The 22,096-nt window shown below is 40.2% G+C and overlaps 4 protein-coding genes across 4 annotated transcripts; 3 read left to right on the top strand and 1 right to left on the bottom strand.

The window, feature by feature from the left end:
* Position 1: 1 nt before the first annotated feature.
* LOC116925189 (monocarboxylate transporter 10) lies at positions 2-5,859 on the top strand. The gene is made up of 6 exons (XM_032931838.2): positions 2-3,641; positions 3,738-3,889; positions 3,963-4,403; positions 4,474-4,840; positions 4,911-5,165; positions 5,225-5,859. Exons 1-6 carry the CDS (start codon positions 3,389-3,391, stop codon positions 5,440-5,442), a joined length of 1,686 nt encoding a protein of 561 aa, XP_032787729.2. The 5' UTR covers positions 2-3,388; the 3' UTR covers positions 5,443-5,859.
* Positions 5,860-7,106: 1,247 nt separating this feature from the next.
* LOC116925215 (GPI inositol-deacylase) lies at positions 7,107-12,043 on the top strand. The gene is made up of 15 exons (XM_032931875.2): positions 7,107-7,888; positions 7,953-8,106; positions 8,180-8,403; positions 8,475-8,744; positions 8,824-8,872; positions 8,931-9,055; positions 9,137-9,396; positions 9,465-9,615; positions 9,681-10,057; positions 10,145-10,360; positions 10,439-10,636; positions 10,728-10,890; positions 11,173-11,333; positions 11,408-11,503; positions 11,578-12,043. The coding sequence occupies exons 1-15, from the start codon at positions 7,748-7,750 to the stop codon at positions 11,720-11,722; spliced, it is 2,730 nt and encodes a 909-aa protein (XP_032787766.2). The 5' UTR covers positions 7,107-7,747; the 3' UTR covers positions 11,723-12,043.
* A 66-nt stretch (positions 12,044-12,109) lies between these two features.
* Positions 12,110-22,076, top strand: LOC116925208 (splicing factor 3B subunit 1). The gene is made up of 25 exons (XM_032931865.2): positions 12,110-12,335; positions 12,401-12,509; positions 12,572-12,624; positions 12,753-12,849; positions 12,918-13,022; positions 13,094-13,261; positions 13,327-13,518; positions 13,581-13,924; positions 13,982-14,122; positions 14,185-14,396; positions 16,490-16,558; positions 16,775-17,149; positions 17,711-17,790; positions 17,854-18,525; positions 18,586-18,879; positions 18,945-19,073; positions 19,139-19,519; positions 19,578-19,874; positions 19,939-20,268; positions 20,329-20,592; positions 20,658-20,894; positions 20,970-21,159; positions 21,227-21,500; positions 21,554-21,770; positions 21,845-22,076. Exons 1-25 carry the CDS (start codon positions 12,262-12,264, stop codon positions 22,001-22,003), a joined length of 5,463 nt encoding a protein of 1,820 aa, XP_032787756.2. The 5' UTR covers positions 12,110-12,261; the 3' UTR covers positions 22,004-22,076.
* LOC116925243 (p21-activated protein kinase-interacting protein 1-like) lies at positions 14,426-15,990 on the bottom strand. The gene is made up of 5 exons (XM_032931920.2): positions 15,825-15,990; positions 15,606-15,768; positions 15,128-15,522; positions 14,873-15,067; positions 14,426-14,808 (listed from the first exon to the last, which is right to left on the bottom strand). The coding sequence occupies exons 1-5, from the start codon at positions 15,939-15,941 to the stop codon at positions 14,473-14,475; spliced, it is 1,206 nt and encodes a 401-aa protein (XP_032787811.2). The 5' UTR covers positions 15,942-15,990; the 3' UTR covers positions 14,426-14,472.
* Positions 22,077-22,096: the final 20 nt, after the last annotated feature.

Genomic DNA, 22,096 nt, shown 5'->3' on the forward strand with positions numbered 1-22,096 from the left:
TAACATCATTGATTAGCAAGTTTTTGATTAGTTTAGCGTTACTAATACAGTGGGAAAAAAGTGCTGCTGGATGAGTACCGGAAACCGCAGTCTCCTTACGAAATTCAAAGACAAATTGTTTTTCTATTTTTGGAACGAAATTAGTTTCATTAAACTTAACTTTTGGTAAGTCATCAATTATGCCTCTTTTCACTATTCCCGCGTAACCGAATGCTTTCATCATTGTAGGTGATATACCAAAGCACCGTTATTATGCAATAATCGCAATTGACTCAAAGAATTATAAGATCTCTATCTTTGGACTATTTGGTAGATAGTTGTTTGCCTTGGCTAATTTGCATCAACTCTTTAATGCATTCTTACATGAGGCTAACCGCGATCAGTAAAGTTAACGGTTAGTCGTTTCCGATTTGTTTGTGTTATTGTTGGTTACGTTTTTACAAGCACTATCTTCATTATCTCCGTTGCAGAATAAGGTATTTTAGCTTTCCATCGTCAACTCGTCCTCGAGTGGCCATTGAAACTGCGCTCGTTCCTGGTGCTGGTGCGATTTTTTGTTTCTTGTAAAAATTACTCTTTTACCTGCGCAGGTGTGGTTAAACAAAACTATAACATTTAAAAACCTTCACGGGAAGCACGCACGGTCAAGGTTGATTGTCCATATTTGTGTACGAAGCAGTTGGAAGCGCAACAAAAGCCTTTGTTAGCCAAGAAGAAATGCAGACGAACGTTTCATCTTTCTTATTGAAATGGTTACGAAAAAAGATAAGTTTTTTTGTAATATAACTAGTAATGAGCAATGGATGCATGCTCTAGCGAACTAAAGGCTGGATATAATGCGTCTTGCAAATTGCGAAAACACAGTGAACAACGCAGTAAGGAGATCCTTGTAGCCATTGCCCTAATGAGATTCATTACTTGCATACGATGTCGCAAAATTTTAATGTTTTTTGTGTGTAACCATTGTAACATGGCTTATGACAGCTGATAGAAGTACTATAGATATGCATGGAACGTAAATTTTCTTTCGGTTTATTAAGTAGAAACAGTTGGGATACAAGGAAACTTGCGAGCATTTGTAGTTGTCTGATACCAGTTGGCAACATGATTCCTCGAATATGGAACACCAGTTTCGAGTTTTATGAAGCAGCCTCGTTTTCTGTATTATTTTACAAGGTGAATTTTTTTGAGTTTTAATCAACTGGTGATCGACCTTCCGACGTTCGCTTACCTTTTTAAACTGGGTTAGTCCCGAAAAGTGTATTTTTTTAAGTCTTTTTATGGTCATTATAGTTCTATTGCCCTTTGGTTGAAATCGGTGCTTAATATCTTTAAAATATGACTACCGTGTGTTGTTTTTTTCCGAACTGTTGCCGCTCACCAGGAATTGAAAGACCGTCTAAGCGGAATCACGACCGTCGACCTTGCTCCAAATAAGAAACTGAAACCCCTTGATCCAGTCCTTAGATTTCAATACGAGAACAATTCCACATTCGTGGTGTTGTTCGATTTTCAAGAAAACGTGCCTTTCCTCCAATTCGATCACTGTGTTTGTCGCAGTTAGTTGAGTGTTAAGTTAGTTTTTTTGTTCTCCAGTTATCACGGCTACGTATTTTTCTCTTTTATTATTCACAGGTCTCGTTCCAGCAACTATAGTTACGTTTATCCAGTAATACAAGAAAGCTCAATTCCCTGAAAACAATCTCAGTAGATTCAAGCTGTTGCTTGAATAACTCAAACACTTCTTAAGCAACCAGTTTTGATTAGTAACAGTATCATATACACTTGAAGTAAAGAATTTATCAACTGACAAACTGGTAATTACTTAAACATTAGTATTTTATTCAGTGTCCTGCATACCTTGAGAATAAGTTGTCGACCCTCGTTCAATAGCGTCTTGAATATTGTTGCGCCCAACTAACCTCGGCTTCTGGTAATACAGCCTCCATTCTGCACTCATTCAATCTGCATGGAAGGTCGCTCACGACTGTGACGATGTCGATTTACATTCAACATATCGACTGAACATTTCAAAGCTCGTCACGAATTTCGTATACATCCTTCTGCGCAGAAGGCGCGGAAAGGCTTAGAGCAATCATGTCAGAACTGATGTTTTACTCATTTTCTGTTTTTTTGTTTGAGTCATTATGTCAAGGATCACCACAAGTAAAAGATAAAGCGGTGCTATTAGTCCTCCACTTTTGCTATTACATCCATCCTAATGAGCCCCCTGCTGGAGGGTAGTTTGACCAATTTCGAATGTCTTACTAGACTCCGGCGCATTATACTAATTGAACAATCATTTTTAAGATTCTTCTGCTGTTGAGATACTTTGGCGTCATAGCCGCAAAGGTGACAATATAAGGAAACCACAATCGGTATAAGCCGATATATGATGGGATAGACTACTCTAATTGCTATGGTGTGCTCTATATATATTCTAAGGGTATTGTGGTCATCTTAATTCTCACGCAGACGGCGCTAATCGTGAATACATGGGCAATACTTGTGTTCCTATTTTTATTCGTATTTTCAACAACCGTTGGCAGATAAAAAAGCTAAGTAATAAAATATGGACGTCTTCATCAAGCTACGGCATGTGCAATGGTGAATTAGAATAGAAGCATTGCAAAATGTATGTTTATTGCGTCGTTATGGAATTCACCTCAGTTATAACCCACGCGCAGTCCTTGTCATGCCATCACGACCGCCTAATGAATATGCATTCAAAAATGAAATCAAAGCAGCTAAAAGGGGAATGAATTTGATTGCAATTCATTTCTACGAGGATCAGCTAATATGAAATAGGAAAATGATATCGAAGTAATGCATTTCCTTCACTTGTTCAATACCTATGCAGTTCAGTGAAACAAAAGCAGCAGAATGGGGACATAAAGAGATGTTTTGTGCATAATCGAAACGTCCAAAATAAAAACAAACAAGCAAAACGAAAGGAAAACCTTCGTTCTCCACGCGGCTGAACTAGAAGGCTATATAGATGAAGGTTAAGCTCAGCCGGCGAGACTTGTGTGTTTCTGTTGTTCGTGGAGCAAGTGGCTTTTTGCTTTTGTATTTTTAAGGTGTTTCACACTACTTTTCTTTGCTGGCAACCGTTTTACTAGCTGTTGTTTCCTATTTCCCTCTTTTTCACTTGCTGATTTCCTTACATCCTTTTACGAAGAGGTGGAGCCTGTCCAGCTAAAGTGATGCTGCTTACACGGGTCCATTTCAGCCAGTTGTTGTTTGAATCTTCTTGAAGCAACAAGATCCTTCTCACTTGTGGACTACATCTCTTATCCGTTTGTTGTTGCAATAGCAAAGAACCTCGAAGAAGTGTTTATTTCAACCAGTGTCTTCCACACATTTCTTTTTTTTGTAAAATTACACAATGGGATCAGTGAAACGGATCAGCAACGACGTTGAAGCTACCGCAAATGACAGGAGCGGAAGAAAAGTTAGTCGCCAGTGCGAACATCCATCTTTACCGCCGGATGGTGGACTTCACGCCTGGTTCATCGTGTTCGCAAGTTTCTTGACGAACGGCATCGTTTTCGGCATTCACAATTGTTACGGCATCATCTACCTGCGACTAAAGACACACCTCGAACAGGCTGGAGTCAACGAAGCGGCCCTGAAAGCTTGCAAGTCCTTTTTGTCCATCCTAACAAATCATTTTGCGCTGTTCACATTATCGTTACGAAATTCCCGTCATGTCAAATTGTTTTATCCCATTACAGCGCTGGTGGGATCTCTTTCAATTGGTATGACTTTCTTCGTTTCTCCCATCGCCGGAATTCTGATCGACTCAATCGGATTGAGGCGGACGGCTGTTCTAGGTGGAGCCATCGCTACCGTGGGCATGTTGGCTTCCTCGTTTGCTCTAGCGCACGTAAGTGACGTCGTCAATGTGTGTCCAGTTTTATTGGTGAAGATTAATAGACATCTTTCACGAACGTGCACAGGTAGAAGCATTGTACCTAACCTACGGAGTACTATTCGGCGCCGGAACATCATTGGCTTACAATCCATCATTGGTGATTTTGGGACATTACTTTCAGAAACGTTTGGGATTTGTCAGCGGTTTGGTGACAGCCGGCAGTTCAGTTTTCACCTTCACGTTGCCCTTCTTCCTCGAATGGATTTTGGGCTTGGGACTGGAGGCCACGCTTCAAATTCTTGCGGGGATGATGGGTCTGTTAATGATCTGCGCTATCACTTTCGTGCCGAGACTGACGCCAACAGAAAATGAAGAAACAACTACAAATGTGGAAGGAAGTGCTGGTTGTTCGAGACTGTGGAAAAAGTACATTAATTTCTCCATCTGGAAAAATAAAAAATACGTCATCTGGGCTATTGCCATCCCTATTGCTATGCTTGGATATTTCGTCCCTTACGTTCATCTGGTGAGTTCCATTATTTATTTTAGAGCCATTCAATTTTCATTCAAATTTGGGGAAAAATGACGATCGATAGGTCTCGTATGTTAAAGACGTCCTACCAGAAGCAGATGGCAAAGTTTTGGTGCTTTGCATTGGCTTGTCGTCGGGTGTTGGCCGGTTGCTCTTTGGCAAAATCGGCGACCTTCCTAAAGTCAACAGAGTAATCCTGCAGCAGATGGCCTTTTTCTCCATCGGTGTCGTCACCATGTTATTGACACTTGCTAATTCATTCACCTGGTTCATTGTTCTGTGCCTCTTCTTGGGCTTGTTTGATGGCTGCTTGGTCGCTCTCGTCGGACCCATAGCCTTTGACTTTTGCGGCCCGAAAAACGCCTCCCAGGCCATAGGTTTCTTATTAGGACTTCATTCGGTACCAATGACAACTGGCCCGACTGTCGCTGGTTAGTTCATTCCTTCAAACAATTCATCTTGGGCATTGCTTAATTATCTTTTTACGTTTATTGCGAATAGGAGCGATGTACGGAACACTGAAAAGCTATCGCCTTCCATTTTTGCTGGCAGGATGCCCGTTGATCGTTTGCGCCATTATTATGCTCTTGATCCACAGAGTGAAAGACCAGCAAGTCGATGACGACGAATCCATCGAGACTGCAAATAATTCCACTAAGCGTAAACCAATGGAAAATTCAGACGTCAATGGCAATGAGAGTAGCCGTGAAACAATTTCCTACGCTGTGCGAGCCGTTCCATCCGAGAGAGTTAAAGGTTTGTTTTTAATTTCACTTTCAATACAAATAAAATCCTGACCTAATTTGCTGTTTCAGGTGAACACGCTGTTTCAGACCGTTCTTCCGGCATAGTTGTTGAAAAAACTGCAATACAGGGCTCTAATCGGAAACCTGTCAGGGCCATCTCAAGCAACTGGTCTCCGGCTGTCGGTAGGTATCACGTTCCGCCCACAGCGTATGGAACCACGGAGAGTAGCACCAACCCAGTTTTCCTAACTAGTTTCCAGAGAAACGCATCTGCCATATTATGGTGAACAACGGTCCAGATACGAGTGTAGCTATGTGATGTATGTAAGGTTGGTCTCTTAAATGACGTTCAAATGTGACGTCAAAGTGCATCGGTTAAGGTACCTGGTCGGCTGTCCTACCCCTTCCTATTGAAGTATCTATTGAAAATGAATTTTTAAAGATAGCATATACTGGCGCGCAACGGTGCTATAACCAACTGCGATTTCCCTATTAAGAATAAAGTATTTTCTCACCCTCGCCAACAAGCCAACCGCAACTATTTTTGTAAAACTCTTCCTTTTCTTGAAGGCTCTTCACCTTGTGCTGTATATCAGCTGAAACCTATTTGTTGTTCCATTATCAATTATGTGATTGGGATCTGTTAATTAAGGTCACATATAGTATACAGAATGAGGCACGGAATAAAACTAAATGACATCCTCCGTTGTCAAAGTTTTTCTTTTTCTTGTTCAAAATTTCATACTGTTGACCTCCTGCCTTTTTGAGCGATTTTTTTACGTAAGTTTACTACACACCCTTTTGGTGTTACTGCCACAAGACGCACCCAACCGAGACCAACCCTTCGGGAAACGGTCCAACTTACACTTGAAAACGAGGACATTTAAGCAATCAATTGCGACTCTCTCTGAAGTTGCTGATAGTTATACCCAAACCGGTGTGAAATGCCTTCTGCACCTTTCACTGTGATTCCATTGAAGGAAAAAGCTCGACATTGAGATATATGCGAAAACCAATTCTTAATCTGGACATATGAAGTAAACATATCTGCTTGGCGGGATCAATTACGCAACCCCCGAATGTCCACAAAAATGAGCAGTTTGGCGTTAAAGAACTATAAATCCGTATAAATGAAACAAATTGGGCGTGGGCAATATTAAAAAGCAATATTTATTAAATAAAACAGTACGTTTAAAAGATAAATTAACGCTTGAGCAGGTATATGTACAATACAAGTTTTAGTAAACATAAATTTCTTGAACTTCGATAAACATTGAAAGTATATACTGTGAGTTAAAATTTTGCTCTGTAGTAACAATTTAGTTGATTTCTCCGTTCATTTAACCCCAGTAGGAATAGGGGTAGTAGTTATAATAAAAGGGTGGATAGTAATAAGGATAAGGTAGGCCATAACCATATCCATAGCCGTAACCGTACGGCAGGTAAGGATTGTACAAATAGTCGCTAGTTTTCAAATCAGCCTCGTCTGTTTTCACGCTTACTGGCTCGGCGGGTGGTTTGGGGGATTCTTCGCTCACAGGCATGCAGGTGACCACAGCGATCAATAATGCAACGATAACCTATTTGCAAAATTGTCGAAATTTAAAACGAGAATTTGTAACCGAGAGAAATCCAAAGGCAAGAAGACTTACCAGAATTTTCATTTTCGGTTTTCGTTTGCAGTTACGTTAGGCTCTTACTGGTGGTTAGGTATAGACTGTTTGAGAAGAAACATGCATTGGGCCATTTTATACATCTTACCACAGCGGAGGTTTAGTCATCGGATAGTCCATATTTGGGGTCAAACGGGAAAGCAGCAGAAGCAGGAGAACCACCGAGAACACGTACTAAAAACCAAGGCCAATTTCCTTTTTTGCCAAACATTATATTTTAGTCTCACTTTCACTTTCTCCTTGCCAAGTCGTCCACTAATGATTCAATGCAAATATCAACGTTTTATTGCTATTCTAGGGAAATTCATGCAAAAAAAAGTTACACCCAAAAGAAAAAGGCATGTTTGCAAAATCGGCATAGCTATGCGCAACGTGAATTTCACGATAGTTGATATTCTGCCTTTCTGAGTTTCTCTAAACAATCTCGAAAACATAAGTACGCTATAACGACGTCCATCTCCTGCTGGGCTGCAAATAAACGCTATTGCCTGTTGGGCAATATTATAGTTCAAAATAACTTTAAAAACATAGTAGTGTAAATGCGGAATTACTTTGGTTACCATTTACATTGCTACTTTATTTTGAAAATTTGTTGTGTTGTGATTTGTTGCATCCGCAAGGACTTGTTTTCCCATGCCATTGGTTGGATCCCTTGTAGTCGTAGCGCTTACCGCTAGATGCTCTACTTTCCAGCAGACGAAAAAAGAACCTTTGGATTTACGGCTTGACGACAAAACGTCTGGTTGTTTAAAATGGAAATTTCAGTATTATTGTTTTAAGATTTCTGTTAACTTAAAAAAAATTAATAAATTAGAGCCACCGTTTACGTGACGACTTAGAAAATCTGCGTTGTTTGTGTGTAGAGCGTGTTTAGTTATATTTTCAAGTAAACATAATTTCAATAGAATTCGTCTGAAATATGAAGAAGAACATTACATTGAAATTGTTGGCTGGCGCGCTTCTTGTTTTGGCCTTTATCCAAGGGATTCAGCGCTTTGTCTTCGATTTAGAAGATAACAAATGTGAAATGACCTTCATGTTTGAATATCCTCAATATGTTGTAAATTCATAAATTTTATTAGAAATCTATACATATTTCTGTAAATTTTACATTAATATTCTAGAAACTTAACTTGAAAGAACTCAGTTCCACCAAGTTCCCTCATTACAACTTGTTTGTGTATGGAGAAGGAGAGCAAGCTACAAAGTATAAAAAGGGTCAATTTACTGGTATACCAATCCTTTTTATACCTGGAAATGCTGGATCATATAAGCAAGGTGATATTTTCATTGCTACAAAATGTTTACAAAAAGAACTAATTTAATATGTGATAATATGTGATTATTACAGTACGCTCTCTTGCTTCATATGCTTATCGTAAATCTTTGGATTCACGCAAGCATTTTCACTTTGATTTTTTCACCATTGATTTTAATGAAGAGCTATCTGCTTTATATGGTGGTATTCTCAACCAACAAACTGCTTTTGCAAATCATTGTATTAAAAGCATCCAGCTTCTCTACAAGAACATTGGTCAAAGGAAAAAGTCACTTCTCATAATTGGCCACTCAATGGTAAAAAGCTAGAAAATTCCTATTATTGAAATGTTTGTTATGATGTGAACTTTTTCTCTTTGTTGCTTCAGGGTGGAATGGTTGCTAAAGCAGTTTATAAAGAAATGGATTTTGACTTTAGTCAAATAAACACCATAATAACCCTTGCTACTCCACATCGAAGACCTGTCATATCCCTAGATGAAGACATGTCGAATTTTTATCAACAAACTAATCAGTTTTGGCAAGAATCGACCAACCGGACAAAAAACGTTGCGTTAGCTTCGATTGGTGGAGCTGACCGAGATATTCAAGTACGATCTGGGCTTACAACGGCACATTCACCAACAATTAACGTACTGGTAATATTAACCTTCAAACATTTCTCAAGATCGTCAATAATTGTATAGTAAAAATTTGTGCGTGATTTCGATACGTTAGACAACCGAAATGCCAACAGTTTGGCTTGCAGCAGACCACCTGTGTATAGGTATAAAACCCTATATTATGCATCAATGCCAGTGTGTAAATAGTAATTTAGTATTCAGTATGGTGTAAACAGGTGGTTTCGGTGGTAGTGCGTACTCTGTTTGATATGGTCGATTCTTCAAATCAAAACTGGATTGAACCGGTTGCCATTCGCGAGGAAATTTTACGGTATCATTTGATCCAGGTAATTATTTGTTTGTGAATAAAAGTAGCCTACACAAATTTTACTCATTTATTTTTATGCTCTACCAAATGCTCGTAAAAGCGCCCTGGAGGGAAAAGCTTTAAAGATTTCCAAAGTGCAAAAGAGGTACAGTTTGATCCTGATGGACAGTGGCGAGAGGTCGTAGCTCACCGTTTTACTGCAAGTCCCCAGGCAGAAGACAAGAGTAATAGCTATTTTATGATCCCAATAGTTGACAACGCCTTTCGGGATCGGTTAACTGCTATAGCGTCGGGATTACATATTAAATATTGGGTTTTTGGATGTGTTGCCATGTCTTGGAAGAACAGTGCTAGATTCTGGTATTTTCCCCTTATATATCATTTTCTCAAGTTCGTTGATGGCTAAAATAATGTTTTTTTCTATACAGTGAGCGAGGAATCGATTTATCACACCATACTGTACTTTTGCCCAACATCGGAGATTTTGTTAAACGAAAATCCGTCACCCTTGATTTGGTCAGTCTTAAAGAAAAGGGTTTTTCCCACATTATTTTTAATATTCCGAGAAATTATCAGAAGGTACTTCAAATTTTGTTAACGGTTTTTTTGTTGTTTTGAGTTTTAACATTTTTGTTTGGTTACAGGGGTTTGTTCTGGTTGATATGTACCGTGCTTTAGACAGAAATCTTGAGGTTCGCTTCCCGTTCAAAAGTTACATTCCTTTTGCATCTATTGCCAAAGTAGTTGTGCCAAGTGATGCCCTTTCATTCAGTGTATCGCTACCAGACCTAAATAGGTCTTGGCAGTCTATGGTTCTCAAGCCAAATGGAAAGAATTGCCCGTCACAAAATAATGCTCTAATCCGGAAAGTAGTGCCATGGTCTCATGAAAGCCAGTACTTTTTGACAAATCAGAGCTTCTCGCTTCATCTTCATGCTCCTAAAGCTCCTGCAGATAGTGAATATGATTCCGTTCATCTACAGTGGATCAACCCGAATCCACAATGCGCTTTCGTTATAGAGTATGAAAATGTTTTCCGTTTTAGATCATTTTATGTCTATAAAAAGAGAAATCTATAATTATTTGTTTTTTTTTTTTTTTTTTTCAGAATTTCGACTGATTGGATTGGTGTGTGGGCTCAATTAGCCCGCTTTTACTCACCGATTCTTCTGCCATTGGTTTTCGCAATTTATTTACATTGCTTCGCAAAACAACTAAAGGAGAAACAATATAGAAACGCAGTTCCATCAACATTATCGTGCCTTCTAGAAATGCCAATCATCAAATTGGCTCTCATTCCTGAAGCTTTTTCTATTCTGCTAGGGTACTGTTTGCTTCCTTCAATGCAATCATTTGTGCAACTACTTAGTGTTGTAGTAACGAAAGTTGTTTTTCTTTCCAGATTTATTGACTCATTGCATCTGCCGAAATGGCCCCCTCTCTCCTCAGATGAATTTATTCTGCGAAATGATGGACTCGGCTTCCCTTTTATGTACTTGCTACTTGGAATAGTTGCTTGGAGTTTGGCAATCATATTATCGCTTCTCTTCTGGCTTGGAGTATCTACAGGGGGCAATATTCTACACACTCTCATAATCCGGTAACTGTTCTAGCATCTCTTCGAATTGCACGTTTGCGTCTATTGGTTTCATGTTTCGTTATATGTAATTTTTGTCATTATTTTTTCCTAGTTACTTGAGAGGTTCCTACGGCATATCACTGATTGTTGCAGAAGTAGTAGCAATCGGTCTATCACGGATACCTTTAGTCATATCAGTGGCTCTCGTTGCAATTGCATCTAGTACATGCGGTTCCCTAGCACTATTTCTTGGATTGGCAGTTTGCATCTGGAAGGTTACAACAATTCAATAATTAAGAGTTCAGGACTTCTATATGAATTTTCGACCATAATTTTTACCATCGGGCAACATGTGCATAAGCGCAGAATATGGTTTTCAACGGGGTATCTAACTGGTGTAAAATTGTAAATACGCACGCGTCAGTCGCGCATTGGTCATCGTGTTGAGAACCCCATCGACGACCATGTTCTGTGCTGAAAGATAAATTGCAGGGCGAGAAAAACTAGCGTCAAACACCCGTGTAGAAATCTAAATGAGTTTTTTTTTACGCTTTTAGTTGTTCGGTTATTACGAGGACGAGTTGGAGTCGATGTTGAGCGATGAAGAAAACCAAGAAGTAGATGACGACTTTCATATTAATACAACAATATCTTTGCTGTGGCTTTGCACCGCTTTTCTCAGTGTTCCGACCCTTGTTGTCTGGAGCAGAAGCCCAGAGTAATATTTCAGTGCAAAACACAAAAATGTACATTTTCCTAACAACAACTTTCATCTCATCTTTTACCTTACAGTTTGATCCTACCAAATGATTACTGGCTGGTCCCCAGTTTTGCCTGGAGTATCTCGGGAATGATGATTTGGCAAAGATCGGAGGCAGTTCAGGAAAAGTACATATTTTTTCTAATTTAATGTACTAATTACTTTTACTTAGAAGTAATATTAATTTTTTCATTAATTTAAGGTCCGCGTCTTACGGTCGCGTGGGTAACGTGGTCTCAGTGCTGTCCTTGTTGCTTCTAACGTATGGCTTAGTCTCGATTTATCGAATTTCCTATTTCATTACTGCCGCGATCGTCATATACGCTGTATCCAAGTATTTCATGTGACAGTGAGGTATGAAAGTAAGGGGGTTTTCTACGTTTGTTTTAGTCATTCATCGAATTGCCAATACCCGCTTCAAGAAATCAAATAGCAAGAAGAAATATGAGCTTTTTCTACATTACATAGATGGTTACTCTTCTTGTTAACTTTTGCAAACTATTTGGAGTAAGTAAGGGGACTTCTTAATTGCAATAAGCCAATGTAGTGTACCAAATGCCCAAAGCATAAAATTGGCTGTTGGCCAAGAAATTTTATATAATTTCCGCGCTAGTTGTTCAATCCTGTTTGAAATGCGAATCAAAATAAATTAACATTCTAAATACGAATTACGGCAGTTATCGATAGTTCAGCGATTGATTATCGCAATAGTTTGTAAAACCAGAGGAATGCGCTGACTGAAAATAAATAGGAAAGCTGAGCGGGTTGCGAGCTGTTCTGGATGAAAAACAAAACAAAAACCGAGTGAAAAACTAAACCGCTTTCATTCCCTGTAGATTGGGAGAGTTCTAATTATTCGAGAAGGTTTCATTTGGGGGTTTGTGAAATGTCATGGTACAATATCAACATTACTGCTGTTATAGTTTCTTTTGGTGGAGCTTTTATTTCTATTTGGATTATGTAAGTTTATTTTTCACCGTGTAAACTACTCCACTTGATTAGCTATTGGAATTTAATTATTATAGCCGAAGATGGAAAGCTCTAAATTACTTGCAAACATTTGGAATTGTATGCCCAAATAAAGCTCACTTTATCTATGGCAATCTTCATCATCTACGGTGGTCAAAAACTGAAGTATTTAAAGTTTTTTGTGTTGCTTTATGTTTTTGTATGCTGAAGCAGCTTTTGTTTACTAGAGCATCCAAGAGAAGCAAACACAATGGCTCAAAAAACATGGTAAAGTTGTTGGGTAAGATCAAAAATTAAAAAATTATGTTTGCAACATATATACATTGCAACACATAACAGTTGATCATGGATCATCTCAAATGATCACGGAAAGTTACTAAAATCTATTTTGTTTTACTGCCTTTTCAGTTATTACATGGGCTTAAAACCAAGGATCTTGGTGGCTGATCTTGATATCCTGAGAGATGTGCTCATCAAACATGTAAACATTTTCACCAATAGGCCAGTATGTATCATGTGGACTATGAATTGTATTTGGGTGATGCTTACCCTATCATTATGCTGTTCATATAGGATGTCCCACGTGGCATGCCAACACTAGTGTCACTGAGAGATGGAAGGTGGAAAGAAGTTAGACATATTTTAACTCCAACATTCAGTCTCCTTAAATTGAAATCAGTTAGTTCCCATAACTAAGGACCTATTTTTTATTAAGAGAGGCACAAGTTTTTATACAATTTATATTTTAGATGTTCCATACCATAAATGAATGTGCGAAATTATTCATCGATATTCTGAAAGAAGATTCTGACCTTTCGAAAGATTTGGAGATTTACGAGCCTCTGCAAGGTCTCACACTCGATGTGATCAGCCGCTGCGCTCTTGCGCTGCAACTTGACTGCCAAAGAAATCCTCAGGTTAGCTTACGTTGATCGTGGTTAAACGATCCAGAATGTCTTAAAACCATTGCCATTATTTACAGGATAAAATCCTTGAAGCCGTTCGAAAATTTTTTCGTCTTGATCTGAGTAGAATTGTTGTCATGCTTGTCTGCTTTCCAGGACTACGTTCTTTCTTCCGCATGCTTTTTCGTTTCGCACCTTCCAACAAACTAATCGCTTTTGTCCTGAGCCACGTACGGCTTGTCGTTGCTCGACGCCGTGAAGCTAAAGAGGTAATGTTCATCTCGCAACTGTAGTAGTTCAATTAACAAAATCATGTTACTTTTCGGTTTAGGTCCCGGTTTTTATTGACGCGCTGCACTTGCTCTTAGAAGCTTCAGAGGGTAAACATGTCGAGTCCGAATCAGGAAGCCAGGCAGTAGGACTATTGAACGATGATGAAATAGCGTGGAACGCTTGTGTTTTCCTTTTAGCTGGTTATGAAACTACTTCAACTGCGCTAGCATACATTACCTATTGCCTCAGTCTTCATCCAGAAATCCAGGAAAAAATTCACACCGAAATTATCGAAAAAATCGGACCTGATTCATCGACGCTTGGCTATGATGACGTTTCCAAACTCCAGTATTTGGAACTAGCTATTCAGGAATCTCTCCGTCTGTTCCCTCCAGTACCTCTGTAAGATAAGCTAGCAGATGGAAATTTTTGCTTTGCATTCTCTTACTTAGTTATTAGGTTTGTCTCACGAGAATGTAAAGAAACGACTACCATAAAAGGAGTGACTATCCCCGTGGATTGTGCGGTGGACGTCCCTGTGTGGAGCATCCATCATGATCCAGAACTGTGGCCGGAGCCCGAAACTTTCGACCCACTCAGGTATGGAAATTCAATTTGTGTAAAACTCTTTGAAATAGAGATGTGTTCAAATGTCCTTGCAGACATTTACCTGAAGAGAAGGCAGGGCGACATCCACTAGCATTTTTACCTTTCGGTGCTGGTCCACGTAATTGCATTGGAGGGCGGTTTGCCATGCTTGAAATGAAATGCACTATCGCAAATCTTGTGCGCAGTTTCGTCATCAAGGCGAGTGAGAAGAATTCTGTTCCACTGTCAACAGTGGTGAGAACAACAATTATGAATCCCACGGATGGTGTATGGATTAAATTAGAGAAACGATAATACAATGAAACTGATCATGTAATTAACACATTCACGGTTGATCCAATTCAAGCTGTCAGTTTTTCTTTAAAGGTCAAACGAGGCCGTTTGTCATCTCTAACTTTCATCGGTTCGGCTATAAATGGTCCTGAAGTTGTTTTCACAATTGCTGTCTTTTTATCAACGCTCTTTCTCTTTAGTAATGACTTCAGTTCTGGTGATGCCTTCTCTGGATTGGATAATTCAATAGGCAATTTTGAGGAGCTGCTGCGGGCTTCAGCGCTAAGCGGCTTTACATCCTTCTGCACTGACAAGCTCGGGTTTTTTTCGGTCCATACAGACAGGCACGTGATGCGACAAGTCGAGTCCACTTGGGTCACTAAACATGGTTCTCCAGGTATTTCCTAAATAAAATATGAAACAATTGTTTTCCTTCCATTGCACACTTGAACATTTATTAGCTCTTACGGGAATGCGCCACAGTTTGATGAATCCATCGTTAGACGCTGTGATCAAATGAAGTTCTTCGGAAGCGTTTAGCTTTGTAATGGCCGCCGCCTTTACTCTCTTTTCATGGGCTTTGAACTGAGATACAGGTTTTCGGTGTGTGACAGAATGGGATTCAATATTAGGCCCTTCTCCCCCAATAAGCAAGGTATCTTCCTATCAAGAAAAGTACATTGGTAACATCTGCCAAGGCTAAAGGGAATAACCAAAGCTCACATTTAAAAACAATACAAAGTTGACCCTGGTTTTGAAGTCTACAGTATGTATAATCCCCGCAGACTTCACTTCATAAATGTTGACAATATTGTTGATGGACACAGCCCATATTGTTCCATCTGGGCTCCACTTCACAGAATCAGCAACAGCCTTTATATTTGTCACATAAGCTGTCCTGCCTTTTATCAGGTTCCATGTTTTCATGGCTCTGTCTTTACCAACAGTGAGGGCTAGTTTCCCAGAAGGATGAACAGAGATGGCAGTAACTCCACCCTCGTGTGCTTTAAGTGTTTTCTCGCAATTCCATGTTCTTGTGTTCCAAACACAGACATTTCCATCATCACTTCCACTGAACAGATAACTTTGTTGGAAGAAATCTAGGCAAGTTATGGTACCTTTGGAAACAATTGATATTTAATAGAAAATAATAGGACTTTGTTTTGTTTGATTTTTATATCTGCAAAAGACTCATCCATACCATTGTGCTGCTGGAGAAATCCATATTCAGAACGGGTTTTCAAATTGAATAGGCGGATGGATTCATCGGTGCTTCCAGAAGCCAAGAATTGTTTGCAAGTAGCAACCGAACGGATACTACCACAGTGGCTATGATTAGTAAAGCTGGGGACAAAAATTAAGCCCTACAAAATTCAAAAATGTCAAACAACCATAGAGAAGAAAAATGAAAATTACTTACTCCTTCTACATTTCGTTGTAATCTGAATCCTAGATTGAATTCCTCGTAAGTTCCAACAAGAACTTCCAAGTTGGGTTGAGCATCTGGAACACGTGCATCTTCAACCGAGACCACCATTTTAAAATTACGTTGATATCCCACGTGAAATTACGCTGTTTACTTTCGTCCCGCCCCGATCGTCCACAAATGGGGACGATCGAGGAAACTATTTCACCTACGGGGCGGGGTGGCTCAATTCGGGGATCGACTGAGAGCCCCCAGCCCCCCACCAATGGCGGATTCAATAGCGCCACTTTAAAAAAAAAGATCTTCTGATGACGTATACTCCTGACTGGTCAGCCAGAAGATCGAGCACGCCCATGTTAACAATAAATTGTTTGTAATTGGGGAGTGCACCCCGATTGAAACCCGGTGGGAAATAGGGCGAAAAACAGACGCCCCACACCCCGAAATTCCTGCCCTGAAACTCTGAAACTCCTTCTCCGATCGGCAAAAAAGAAGATTGTTGTCTGATTGTTGCGGGGCCGATCTTTACCCATTCAGAGTCATAGAACCATGATAAGTCTTGGTTCTATGACCACAGATAATGCTAAGGCTCTGCCCCGTTTCGAACCCGGTTTGCAATTTCAAAGGATTTTTGCCTCACTTTCATGATTTGGCAACAGAGCCTTCTGTGAAGAAGAGTGAAACGAAGCTAAAAATGGAGAACGCGAAGGCACCGAATACGTACGACGGTAATATTGGAATTTACTATAATTTCAACACTTCATTTTTCAATGGATTTAATTTATTCTAATAAATCAAGTTTTGTTTTGTAATTTTTATATCGAACCGTTAGTTTGTCTTATTAAGTTCATAGTTCACACATGTTTTATGGATTGCCCAAAACAACCAAACAAACATGCCATAGTATGACTGTGCTAAACATGTGGTTTGCTTTGTCTTTCTAGAAATCGCAGCTCAAGTACAGGAAATCCAGTCAAGGAGCAAGGTAGATATATCAGAAAAAGATCGGATCGGATTTGGCGAATCAGGAATTTTTGATTCAGAAATCTATGGTGAAGTACAAAGTCGATTTGATGGATATGTAACTTCAATTGCTACCACTGATGAAGTTGAAGAAGAAGACTATGATGGCGCAGTTGCACCTGGTGGAAGACAAACCTTCACAGCTCCTGCTGCCATCCTTAATGAAGTGGCAGGGGAAGATTTTGATCCATTTGCAGAACACCGAAGGCCCACCATTGCCGACAGAGAAGATGAATACAGAGCTAAACGCAGAAAGTTGATTATTTCCCCGGAGCGTGTTGATCCATTTGCTGAAGGTAAATCAAATTTTATTTGATCTATTCTGTTTTTCTCATTGTAAATGTTAGAAACTCCCATTCTGGTGAAATTGCTAGGTTTTTATTCCTTGTGGTTAAGCTTAAGTAATACTTGATTATGAAGTAAACTTCTTTTGTTTATCTATATTCTCATGACGTGATCCAATTAAAAGGGTGCCATAACAACCAGTTAAGTTAAGAGCTCTTGGAGGTGAGTAACCTAAGGCTCTAAAAAGGGGAATTGTTACAAGAATCTATTAAGAACATTAGCAGCCACTATTAACCTAGAACAAGCTACTTGATTATAGGTGGATTATTCACTTTTGGGCCAGGAGCTGATCTGCTCAAATTCCCCTTCCGTTATCATCACCACGTATGTATTTGTAACTTCTTGTGGGCGATGGAACCATTTGGAGTGTTAACTACTCTCCGTCGTCCACAGGGGGTTTGGTCTCGGTTGACCGTTTGTTTTTCTTTGACATTTTAATTCGGATTGAAGCCTTCCCCAGAATCTGATTTACAATCCATTTTTGTCTTTCTTTATATTACTATTCTGTGCAGGCGGTAAAACTCCAGACGTAGGGTCTCGCACGTACGCACACATCATCCGTGAACAGCAGTTACGCGCAGAAGAACAAGAGGTAAAGATAGTAGCTAACCATAGTAGCATAGATCATAAATCTAATCATTGTATTAATTATCAGGTTCGGCGTAAACTTGCTGACAAAGCCAAGGATGGTACTTTGAAAGCTGTATCAATACCATCAAATGGCGAAGGAGCCGAAGCACCAAGAAAACGGGCGGCCCGCTGGGATCAAACAGGTGAAGGTGAAACAGGTCCAGCGGCCACTCCAGTTGTTGCACCAACTGTTCCGACCGTTAAGAAGAAGACTTGGGAAGTGGAAACGCCAGCGGTAGCTCGTTGGGATGAAACACCTGCTCGCTCAAAGGGCTCCGAAACACCAGCAGCTGGAGGAGTCACGCCTGGAAGTCGCTTGTGGGATGCTACGCCAGGGCATGACGATTCACGTAAAAGGAATCGTTGGGATGAAACACCGAAAACAGAACGGGCTGGAGAATTTACCCCCGGTTTCGGTTCCGGTTGGGCCGAAACACCTAGAACAGATCGGGGCGGGGACACAATTCAGGAGACGCCTACTCCGTCGGCATCAAAACGCCGCAGTCGTTGGGATGAGACACCAGCTAATTCCAGTGCTACACCGTCTGGTGGAATGACACCGCAAACTCCTTCGTTATCTGGAGCCATGACTCCAAGAATGACCCCTGGTGGAGCTACCCCCATCGGACAAAAAGCAATGGCCATGGCTACCCCTACCCCTGGTCATCTTGTTACTATGACTCCGGAACAACTTCAGGTAACATACTAATCGTCGTTTTTTTTGTGCGGAATTATAGTTTCCTTTTGACGAAATCAGGCATACCGCTGGGAAAGAGAAATTGACGAAAGAAACCGTCCGATTGGTGATGATGAACTTGATGGGATGTTTCCAGAAGGTTACAAGGTCCTGCCTCCACCGGCAGGATATATTCCTCTGCGCACACCGGCTCGGAAATTGACTGCTACCCCTACCCCGTTGGCTGGAGCGAGTTCTGGGTTCTACATGCAACAAGAAGATAAAACTGCCTCAAAATACATGGACACACAACCAAAGGGGGGTAATTTGCCCTTTTTAAAGCCCGAAGATGCACAGTATTTCGATAAGTTGTTGGTGAGTATTATTTTTTCCTGTTCGATTATTAAGTACAACTTGATGGATCTCTTCTGAATTTACAGATCGATGTCGACGAAGATTCGTTAAGTCCAGAGGAGTTAAAAGAACGAAAAATTATGACCCTTCTTCTTAAAATCAAAAATGGTACCCCACCCATGCGTAAATCGGCGCTTAGACAAATCACGGATAAGGTAAACTATTATTATGCGGGCAAACAGAAATAAACTATTCATCTGACCGAATTTCCGTTCAACAGGCTAGAGAATTCGGTGCGGGGCCACTTTTCAACCAAATTCTTCCCTTATTGATGTCTCCAACTTTGGAAGATCAAGAGCGACATTTGCTTGTGAAAGTTATTGATCGTATCCTTTACAAGTTGGACGACCTGGTGCGTCCTTACGTTCACAAAATCCTTGTTGTTATTGAACCACTGCTTATCGACGAAGACTACTATGCTCGCGTCGAAGGACGAGAAATTATCTCCAACTTGGCCAAAGCAGCAGGTTTAGCTACCATGATTTCCACAATGAGACCTGATATCGATAATATTGATGAATACGTGCGCAACACAACTGCAAGAGCTTTTGCGGTGGTGGCTTCCGCGCTGGGAATTCCATCCCTTCTTCCTTTCCTGAAGGTACATTTTTTGCATTATATCGAACCGAGTAAAAGCTAAATTTTCTTTTCAATTTTAGGCTGTATGTAAGAGTAAGAAGTCTTGGCAAGCACGCCACACTGGCATTAAAATTGTTCAGCAGATTGCCATTTTGATGGGCTGTGCCATCTTACCTCACCTGCGAAACTTGGTCGAGATCATTGAACACGGCTTGGTGGATGAGCAACAGAAGGTTCGCACCATCACAGCTTTGTCAATTGCCGCGTTGGCTGAAGCCGCAACTCCATACGGTATTGAGAGCTTTGACTCCGTGCTAAAACCTCTGTGGAAGGGTATACGAACCCACCGTGGTAAAGGATTGGCTGCTTTCCTTAAGGTATCATTTGTTTAATGTAACCGATGTTTGTCAATGAAGTTTCCTACAGCAATTTCATTAATAGGCTATTGGCTATTTGATTCCACTTATGGATGCTGAATATGCAAATTACTATACCCGTGAAGTCATGTTGATTTTGATCCGCGAGTTCCAGTCACCTGACGAGGAAATGAAAAAAATTGTGCTAAAAGTGGTGAAACAGTGTTGTGCAACGGATGGCGTGGAACCGCAATATATTAAGACCGAGATTCTACCCCATTTTTTCAAAAGCTTCTGGAACCATAGGATGGCATTAGACAGGCGTAACTATCGCCAGCTCGTCGATACTACAGTGGAAATTGCCAATCGAGTGGGTGCAGCTGAAATTATTGGACGAGTAGTTGATGATTTGAAGGTATTACAGAGCACTTTAAAATTGAAATTTCAAGAAACTAAACCATAAATTTTCTGTAAGGATGAAAATGAACAATACCGTAAAATGGTTATGGAAACGGTAGAAAAGATTATGGGTAACCTTGGGGCTGCTGATATCGATGCTCGCTTGGAGGAACAGCTCATCGACGGTATTCTTTACGCCTTCCAAGAGCAAACCACTGAAGATGTAGTCATGTTAAATGGTTTTGGCACGATCGTCAACTCACTTTCAAAAAGAGTCAAACCTTACCTGCCACAGATTTGTGGTACGATTTTGTGGCGTTTGAACAACAAATCAGCGAAAGTAATATTGCATCACTTAGCCACTGGTTAAAAAAAAATGTCAGGCAAACCATTTTCTTCATTTAGGTTAGACAGCAAGCCGCAGATTTGATTAGTCGTATTGCTGCAGTTATGAAAACTTGTCAAGAAGAAAAACTTATGGGACATTTGGGAGTTGTTCTCTATGAATACCTCGGCGAAGAATATCCCGAAGTTTTGGGTTCTATTCTGGCTGCCCTTAAAGCTATTGTTAACGTTATTGGAATGCATAAGATGACACCGCCAATCAAAGACCTACTTCCTCGATTGACACCGATCTTGAAGGTTCGTGCCGTTGTTTTAAACATTTTTTTCCTATTGCTTATTAGATTGAAGTCCTGAATTTATTTTTCAATTTAGAATCGGCATGAAAAAGTGCAAGAGAATTGTATCGATTTAGTTGGGCGTATTGCCGATCGTGGACCCGAGTATGTTTCAGCACGAGAATGGATGCGTATCTGTTTCGAACTTCTGGAACTGCTTAAAGCTCACAAAAAAGCCATTCGACGAGCTACAGTCAACACCTTTGGTTATATCGCCAAAGCCATTGGTAAGATTATATGTGCTTTCGAGTTATCGTCACAGTCTTATTGACATTCGTTCATAAACGATTTTAGGTCCTCATGATGTACTGGCTACACTTCTTAACAACTTAAAGGTGCAGGAGCGTCAAAATCGTGTCTGCACAACTGTCGCCATTGCTATCGTAGCTGAAACCTGTGCGCCATTCACCGTTCTACCTGGTCTCATGAACGAATATAGAGTCCCAGAACTCAATGTTCAAAATGGTGTTCTTAAGTCTATGTCGTTCTTGTTCGAGTATATTGGCGAAATGGGAAAGGATTACATATATTCAGTTACATCGCTATTGGAAGACGCTTTAATGGATCGGTAATGTAGCAATTTTTTCTAATTGCATTCTTACTGACTTTTGGATTCATCAGAGATTTGGTTCATCGTCAAACGGCATGTGCGGCCATCAAACACATGGCTTTGGGTGTTTTCGGCTTCGGTTGTGAAGACGCCCTGACCCATCTTCTGAACTACGTTTGGCCCAACATTTTCGAAACTTCTCCACATTTGGTTCAAGCTTTTATGGATGCAGTTGAGGGTATGAGAGTAGCGCTGGGTCCAATAAAAGTTCTGCAGTACGCATTACAGGTAATCAAAAGATTTTAGTTTTTATTTATAACATTCATGCTAATTATGCTTGACTTTGTTGGGGGTTAATTCAGGGTCTATTTCACCCGGCTAGAAAAGTCCGTGACGTGTATTGGAAGATTTATAATTCGCTTTACATCGGAGGTCAAGATTCACTGGTGTGTGGTTACCCAAGAGTGTCCAATGAAGGGAAAAATACTTTTAATCGTTATGAACTTGATTATGTCTTGTAATTCACTTCCGTTCTACATTTTTACACAAGTTTCATGTTCTAATTTCATTAAAAATAAACTCACATAAGCCGTCGCAATGGTTCAAATTTAAAA

Source organism: Daphnia magna, linkage group LG1 (genome assembly GCF_020631705.1).
Source record: "Daphnia magna isolate NIES linkage group LG1, ASM2063170v1.1, whole genome shotgun sequence".
Taxonomy (NCBI): Eukaryota; Metazoa; Arthropoda; class Branchiopoda; order Diplostraca; family Daphniidae; genus Daphnia; species Daphnia magna.

Coding starts and splice junctions, on each gene's coding strand:
- LOC116925208 (XM_032931865.2), top strand. CDS start 12,262: ATGTCATGGTACAATATCAACATTACTGCTGTTATAGTTTCTTTTGGT. Junction 13,519..13,580: donor GACGCCGTGAAGCTAAAGAG/GTAATGTTCATC, acceptor TTTTCGGTTTAG/GTCCCGGTTTTTATTGACGC. Junction 21,771..21,844: donor TTCTGCAGTACGCATTACAG/GTAATCAAAAGA, acceptor GGGTTAATTCAG/GGTCTATTTCACCCGGCTAG.
- LOC116925215 (XM_032931875.2), top strand. CDS start 7,748: ATGAAGAAGAACATTACATTGAAATTGTTGGCTGGCGCGCTTCTTGTT. Junction 8,745..8,823: donor CACCAACAATTAACGTACTG/GTAATATTAACC, acceptor TCGATACGTTAG/ACAACCGAAATGCCAACAGT. Junction 10,891..11,172: donor TGGCAGTTTGCATCTGGAAG/GTTACAACAATT, acceptor TTACGCTTTTAG/TTGTTCGGTTATTACGAGGA.
- LOC116925189 (XM_032931838.2), top strand. CDS start 3,389: ATGGGATCAGTGAAACGGATCAGCAACGACGTTGAAGCTACCGCAAAT. Junction 4,404..4,473: donor TCGTCCCTTACGTTCATCTG/GTGAGTTCCATT, acceptor GACGATCGATAG/GTCTCGTATGTTAAAGACGT. Junction 4,841..4,910: donor AACTGGCCCGACTGTCGCTG/GTTAGTTCATTC, acceptor TATTGCGAATAG/GAGCGATGTACGGAACACTG.
- LOC116925243 (XM_032931920.2), bottom strand. CDS start 15,941: ATGGTGGTCTCGGTTGAAGATGCACGTGTTCCAGATGCTCAACCCAAC. Junction 15,769..15,824: donor TACAACGAAATGTAGAAGGA/GTAAGTAATTTT, acceptor TGAATTTTGTAG/GGCTTAATTTTTGTCCCCAG. Junction 14,809..14,872: donor TCAAACTGTGGCGCATTCCC/GTAAGAGCTAAT, acceptor TATTTTATTTAG/GAAATACCTGGAGAACCATG.